We start from the raw sequence: 7,812 nt of genomic DNA on the forward strand, positions 1-7,812 counted from the left end.
TACTTTAAGCGCTGATTCTAAAGTGCGATTTTTCTATAATGAAGGGTTGCACAAGAACGCAACCATCACGTTACAGAACAACTACCTGCAACTATTCCAGCATTTGAGACACCTTTTTGAAGAGTATTAAATGATTGTGTTGGACCCCTCCCTAAAACAAAAAAAATGGGAATCAATATTTGTTGACCAAAATGGATGTGTCTGCTAGATTTCTGGAGGCCATTTCATTACAAACCATCACAGCTCAGAGGATTGTAAAAGAGCAACTCAATTTTTAAAAAATTAAATACCAGCTACACACAGAAATACTATTAGTTCAAAGTCAAGTCTTACATCAAAATTGTTGAAGGAAGTTATGGATTGCTTAGGAAAAGAACAATTTAAATTAACTGCATACCATCTAGAACAGTGGCATCAAACCACAAAGGCCATGTTGAGGGCTTCTCATCAAGACTATCCAGAGGAATGGGATAATGGAATTCCACTTGCACTTTTTGCAATTAGGGATGCATCAAATTAATCAACTAAAGTCAGTCCATTTGAATTAGTTTTCAGGCCTGAGCTGAGGACCATTGAAATTAGTTAAGTAAAAAATTGTTAAGACAAAGTTCAGAGACCACATATTTTTAGGTTTTTTTTTAAGATTAGATTAGATTATTTTACAGTGTGGAAACAGGCCCTTTGGCCCAACAAGTCCAACCCGCCGAAGCGCAACCCATCCATACCTCTCCATTTACCCCTTACCTAACACTCCGGGCAATTTAGCATGGCCAATTCACCTGACCTGCACATCTTTGGACTGTGGAAGGAAACCGGAGCACCCGGAGGAAACCCACGCAGACACGGGGAGAATGTGCAAACTCCACACTGACAGTTGCCTGAGGCGGGAATTGAACCCGGGTCTCTGGCGCTGTGAGACAGCAGTGCTAACCACTGTGCCACCGTGCCGCCCATATTTGGACTACGTTTCAAATTTTAAGGCAAGATTAAGTTGGGTGGGGGAGTTGGCTAGACAGCATTTGAAAGTAGCGCAGCATGTAATGAAACAGGAAGTAGATGAGAAATCAAAAATTCATAACTTTGCTAGGGGAGATGAAGTGTTAGTATTATTACCAATGGTAAGTAAACCTTTCAAAGCAAGGTTAAGTGTGTCTTAATAAATGAAAAGGAAATTGAGTGAGGTGAATTATTTGATAAGAATGCCAGATAGAAGGAAAACTCACAGAGTGTGTCATGTGATTATGCTCAGATATTATTTTGATAGGGAAGGAAAATAAAAAGAGAACGTGGTACAACACAGAGTGAAGAACCAAGTTCAGATGATTCCGATTGAACGTTCTCAAATTAAATTGGGTACTTGCTTTCATCAGTCATGGCAAGAAGAAAACACAATGTCACAGTTATACAGTTAGCTTGTTAGGCCACAGCTGAAGTATTATGTGCAGATCTGGTAACCTCACTACAGGAAAAATGTGATAGCACTGGAGGGGTATAGAGGAGGTTCACCAGGATGTTGCCAGGGATGGAGCAATTGAACTATAAGGAGAGACGTGATAGGCTTGGATCATTTTCTTTTAAGCACAGAAAGCTGAGGAAGGCACGTGTTTGAGGTGTGTAAAATTATGAAGGGAATGGACAAGGTGAGTAGGGAACAGCCATTCCCCTTGGTTGACGTTCAATCAGGAGGAGGCATTGTTTAAGGGTAAAGGACAGGAAATTCACAGGAAAATTGAGAAAATCTTTTTCACTCACAGGATGCTGGGAATCTGGAATGCACTGGTTGCGAAGGTATCAGAGGCTGGAAACTTAACCAGCTTTAAAAAAATATTTGCATAAGAATTTGAAATATCATAATATTAAAGGATATGGACAAGTGGAGGAAATTCGAATTAGCACGCTTTTAGTGATAGTTATTATCAGTGTGGACTTAATAGGCTGAAAGGCCTTTTCTGTGCTGTATGACTCTGACTCTGCAGTCACGAATGGTGGTGGAGAATTAAACAACTCAATGGAGAAGGAAATTCCACAAATATCCTCATTCTCAATAATGAAAAAGCCTAACGCATAAATGCAAAAGTCTGAAGCATTTCCAGCAATCTTCAGTCAGAAGTGCAAAGTGGATGATTCATCTCAGCCTTCACCAGTGATCCTCAGTCTTGAGGCAATTCAATTCATTGTACATGATATCAAGAAATGGTTAGAGGCTCCAGATACTGTAGATATCACAGGCCCGACAACATTCCTGCAATAGTACTGAAGACGTGTGCTCCAGAACTTGCCAAACTCCCAACCAAGTTCTTCCAGTAGTTACAACATAGGCACCGACCTGGCAATGTGGAAAATTGCCTTTGTGTGTCCTGTACACAAAACACGGGATAAATCTAACCGAGCCGATTAAGTACACTGGATACCAGAGGTGAAATGAGAGAAATAGCTCTTCAAATCAAGGCTACAGTCAACCGAACGTGGCATCAAGAAACCAAGCAAAACTGGAATCAACGGTTATCAGCAGGAAAACTCTCCACTAGTTGGAGTCAAACCTGGCACAGGAAGATGGCTGTGGTTACTGGAGATCAGTCATCTCAGCTCCAGGCCACATCTGCAGAAATTCCTCAGAGTAGTATCCTCAGATGAATCATCTTCTGCAGCTTCATCAACAACCTCTCCTCCATTATAAGGTCAGAAGTGGAGATGTTACCAATGATTACATAATGCTGACTTAGCTGTTTTATCTCAGTTATGGTCTTGTGAGCTGTGAAGCTTTTCCCCTTAAATACGCACACAACTGAGAGCTTAAACATTCTCAGTCTTTTAATAATCTGCAAAACTTTAAACAAACACACCTCATCTGGAAGTTAAAAAATTGTATTCACTGAGTTTTGTTTTATTAACTTGTGGGATGTGGGCATCATTGACTTGCCTGTCCCTGGTTGCCCTTGAGAAGGTGGTGGTGATGAGCTGCTTTCTTGAACCACTGCAGTCCATGTAGACAGACCCACAAAGATGTTAGAAATGAAATTCCAAGATCTTGACCCAATGACATTGAACGAATGGTGATATATTTCCACGTCAGGAAGGCGAGTGGCTTGGAAAGGAGCTTGCAGCTGGTGGTGGAGTTCCCATGTATCTGCTGTCCTTGTCCTTCAGGATGAAAGAGGTTGTGGGTTGGAAGATGCTATTTAAGGATCTTTTGTGAATTTCCACAGTGCATCTTGCAATAGTGAACAGTGCCACTACTGACCCTTAGTGGTGGAGGGACTAAAAACTTGTGGATACGGTGCCATTTAAGTGAGCTGTTTTGTTCTGTATGGTGTCAAGCTCTGAGAGTGTTGTTGAAGCAACACCCATTCAGGCATGTGAGGGGTATTCCATCTTACGCCTGACATGTGCCTTTAGATGGTGAACAGGCTTTGTAGAGTCAGTCGCTGCAGTATTTCTAGCCTCTGACATGCTCTTGTAGCCACGTTCATGCGGCGAGTCCAGTTGAGTTACTGGTCAATGGTATCACCCAGGATGTTGGTACTGAGGGATTCAGTGATGCTAACACCATTGAATGTCAAGGGGTGGTGATTAGATTGTCTGTTATTGGAGATGGTCATTGCCTGGCATTTGTGTGGTGTGGATGATACCTGCCACTTATCAGCCCAAACCCAAATATTGTCCAGACCCTGCAACATTTGAACCCTGCACTGTTTCAGTATGAGTCATGAACAATGCTGAACGCTGGGTTGCTGAACAAGGGATTCTAAACTACAAACACTGCACAGAAACATATTATTTTTGGTTACCAATTATTATTTTATTTTATGTCCTGTAAGCTAATAAAATTTATGATTAGAGTATTCTATAAAGTTCTTGGACAAATTTAAACTCCAATGATTTGGATATACAAACGTCAGCAGCAAGTTAAACAGGGGGTATTATGAGGTTGCTGCTGTGGAGAATGCAGTGCGGATCCAGGTGTACCTTGTGGCCATTGCAATCGTGTCCTGGTGGGTCCTATGATGTGGTAGATTGCTTCGGTGATGAGGTGGATCTGGATCAGGGATTGCAATGGCCCAGGATTCCTTATAGTGGCTTCTGCAGCATCTTCGGCAGCATGGAGGGTCCAGCCTGGCCTGGGATTCCTTGCAGCAGCTTATTTGGTGTCAGAGTGGGTCTGGCCCAGGATTCCTTACGGTGTCTTTTGGCATCCTTGGCGTTGATTTCTGGCAGTGGCTTGGGATTCCTTGTTGATGCTGCAATGTTGGGTTTCCTGAACCTCAGCAGCCCTGGGGCCAAGATGGATTTTGTCTTAATTGTTTCGTTTTCTTTAACATATGTAATATTATTAAAATGGTGCTGCAGTACTGCTATTTAAACACTTTTCACAGTATATTTTTACAAAAAATATTAAAAATACAACTGACAATAAATTACTGTTGCATTCGATATTATGCAATCATTGACAAATATCTCGAATTCTAACCTTATTATGGAGGTAAAGTCATTGATGAAGCAATGTTTCAGCGAAAGACCATAAAGTTACACTTTTAAAAGTAAACAAATCAAAATATGATCTCAGGCCAGATTTCATTCTGAGACCTGACTTGTTCAATTGTAACAACAGCTGGGACAATAGCAACATAACTAAAGGAAACTTTGTTAAGAAGAAATCTGCAAAGCTTACAGATAGCTATCAATGCTCTCTAAAATTTTAAAGAAATTGCTTATTACTACAAAACTGGAAATAAGAGTAGAAAACATAGGAACAGAAGTAGGCCATTCATCCCATCAAGTCTGCTCAGCCAATCAATCAAATCATGATTGATCTGATAATTATCAGCTCCACTCTCCTGCTTTTTCCCCATAACTCTTGATTCCCTTACTGATTAAAACACTGCTTATCTCAGCGTTGAATACACTTAACAACCCAGTCTTGAAAGCCTTCTGTGATTAAGAATTACACAAATTCGACAACATCTGATTCTGCGCCATCTCTTATTTTGAGGTAATGCCCTCTTGTCCAAGACACTCCAAGGGAAAACAACTTCTTCCTATCAGGTCCCCAAAGAACCTTGTAGATTTCAATATGGCATGGTGGTGTTGCTATCTCTGGTCCACGAGGCCTAGGTTCGAGTCCCACTTGCTCCAGAAGCCTGTTGTAATGCATGCATTTTGCCCCAAAACTAAGCAGTTATTAAGAGAGAAAGAGGAGACCGTAAGCTTGGTTAGCCTTGGAAAAATGAATATTGCAGTTACGCTGGAGGTGAGCAAAACTGACACCATTCCTCTAAGTTTAAGCAATACATTGCACACTACATCCAAATTTTACCTATTCCCTTGCACTGATGTTCTCTCCTCTGTTCAGCACAGAAGTCACAAAAACTAGTTAAGTTGTTCAATTAAATAATAAAATATAGTCAATAGAAGCACTATTCCACCAGAGCTGACAAAAACAAAATGATACAGAACAGGATCAAGTGAGTAGAAGCCAAATTATCATTATAGCATTATGAGAAGTGAATTAAAAAATTGAATAAACAACTCTAATGAGAAATAGATTACTGGAAAAAATGTCACTGAAAATCTGAGTTTGGGTTCAGTGTGAGTTGAAGGACACATACCCAAATGTTAGGTCTGACCCATCTATTGCAATAACCTGAACTGATAAAGTACATTTATTTGGCATACACCATACTGAATTACAAATGATAATTTGTTTTGTATGTTGATTTAACTAAATTGATAGGCAGACTCATATCCCAGAGTGAGCAAAGGTCAACTCAACTCTATTTCTTAATCTGAATTCTCTTGTGTTTTGCTTGAGTAATAATTCAATGCAAGCAAATACATTCGTATAACTTTTAAAACTTCCAAAGACATCCACATGCATCCATACATATCATGTTATGTGATTATACCACCTCATTACAAACAAACACAAGAGCCATTTCAAGTCCTGGAAATAGTGCAGCAAAATGTAACCCTAGTTTCAGGGATAAGACTTCAACATGAGGAATTTTTTATTAATTTATGGGGGCTTGCCACCATTTGTTGCCCATCCCAATGGCCTTTGCTGGCTCATTTTATTAGTCAGTTAAGATTCAATCACATTGTGTGGGTCTGAAGTCATGTATAGGGCAAACCGTGTAAGAACAGCAGATTAGACTCCTTAAAGGGCATTTGATGGGTACTTACACTATTTATCACAATGATCACCACGAGACAGTTTTTGTTTTAAGTTGAGAGTATGGTGCCGGAAAAGCACAACAGGTCAGGCAGCATCCAAGGAGCAGGAGAGTCAACGTTTTGGGCATAAGCCCTTCATCAGGAATGAGACTTGTGGGCCAGGGAAGTTGAGAGATAAATGGGAGGGCTTGGGGTTCAGGGGGAGCGAGCTAAGAATGCATTAGGTTGGGGAGAAAGTGATAGGTAGGAGAGGAGGGTGGAGCAGATGGATGGGAAGGGTGATGGACAGGTCAAGAGGGTGGTGCCGAGTTGGAAGGTTAGGACTGGGAATAATGAGGGGGGAGGAGGAATCAGGTTTTTGTGGAATTCAAATTTCAGTATCTGCCATTGTGGGGTTCAAACCCACGTCTGTATCCGAGGACAATGGAATGCTATTCCAATGACTTCATCATTATGCCACTGCTGGAGCTAGATGCTTCTTACATCTTGCAGATAATAACTACTGGACATGCTTAAAATCCTTTCTGCAGGTTTCCTGTTCCAGTCAGGCTGCTTAGAGACAAAAAGAAATTGCAGATGCTGGAGTCCTGAAGAAGGGTTACACCCAAAACATCAACTTCTCCATCTCCTGATGGAGGACAGGGCAGTATGTGAAGGCAGAGGCAGATTAGAAAGGTGCTGAAAACTGATACTACCTCAAAGGGACATTTCACATCCAGGACCAAAAACAGCAATTTATATTTCTGTTTCAGGTTTCCAGCACCCGCAGTTCTTTGTTTCACTGAAGTGGTAAATAAAAACTCTTTTGTAATGGACTCAGCTTCAGTTACCTGCAGGAACAGGTCCACAATAAAATCAAACTGACCCACACATAACTTGCGCAGACGCAGTCCACCCCACGTTTGACTGTTTCGGCGGGTTTTTCACTGCGCATGCCCATTGCTGCAACGGGTCAAATGTTTCGCAGACGCGCATGCGCCTTACCGGCAGTGGTTCTCATGGTAATACCTGAGACGCATGCCCCGTCCTTAATCCGGTCACGTTACTTCGCTGAGGCGCATGCTCTGTGCCGGCCGCTGTGTGGACTGATCGCTGGGCGCATGCTCGATGCCGGCTGCCCGGTTTAACTGGTTTTGGCGGGTTCCTTCTCTCTGTCTCGCTGCTGGTTCCTGTTGTTCACTGATCTCGTTGGACATGGTGGAAGGCCCTGGTTGTACCTTAAATGGGGAGAAGATCAGGAGCCGAGTGAAGCAAGGGCAGCGGGTAGTGGAGCTGAGAGGGAGCGTGGTGAGTGGCAGGGATGGAGGATATCACAATAGACTCTGTCAATATAAAGGGAGAAAGTGAGGTCTGCAGATGCTGGAGATCAAAGTTGAAACTTTATTGCTGGAACAGCACAGCAGGTCAGGCAGCATCCAGGAGGGCCTGTGCCCGAAACGTCGAATCTCCTGTTCCCTGGATGCTGCCAGACCTGCTGTGCTGTTCCAGCAATAAAGTTTCAACTCTGTCAATATAAAAGCAATTTAAATAGTAACTGTCAATGTAGGGGCGGTGTGGACAGGGACTGTCAATGTAAGGGCAGTGTGGACAGTGACTGTCAATGTAGGGGCGGTGTGGACAGTGACTGTCAATGTAGGGGCG

The 7,812-nt window shown here is 42.2% G+C and overlaps 1 protein-coding gene across 2 annotated transcripts in view; it reads left to right on the plus strand.

Moving 5' to 3' along the window:
* Positions 1-7,227: 7,227 nt before the first annotated feature.
* Positions 7,228-7,812, plus strand: part of neil3 (nei-like DNA glycosylase 3) — a 42,843-nt gene continuing 42,258 nt past the window's right edge. For both annotated transcript variants that reach the window (XM_043704855.1, XM_043704864.1), the window contains exon 1: positions 7,228-7,458. In XM_043704855.1, coding sequence (XP_043560790.1) covers positions 7,279-7,458 — 180 coding nt within the window. In that variant the 5' untranslated portion in view covers positions 7,228-7,278. The remainder of the gene's footprint in view (positions 7,459-7,812) is intronic.

This window comes from Chiloscyllium plagiosum, chromosome 2 (assembly GCF_004010195.1).
Source record: "Chiloscyllium plagiosum isolate BGI_BamShark_2017 chromosome 2, ASM401019v2, whole genome shotgun sequence".
Taxonomy (NCBI): domain Eukaryota; kingdom Metazoa; phylum Chordata; class Chondrichthyes; order Orectolobiformes; family Hemiscylliidae; genus Chiloscyllium; species Chiloscyllium plagiosum.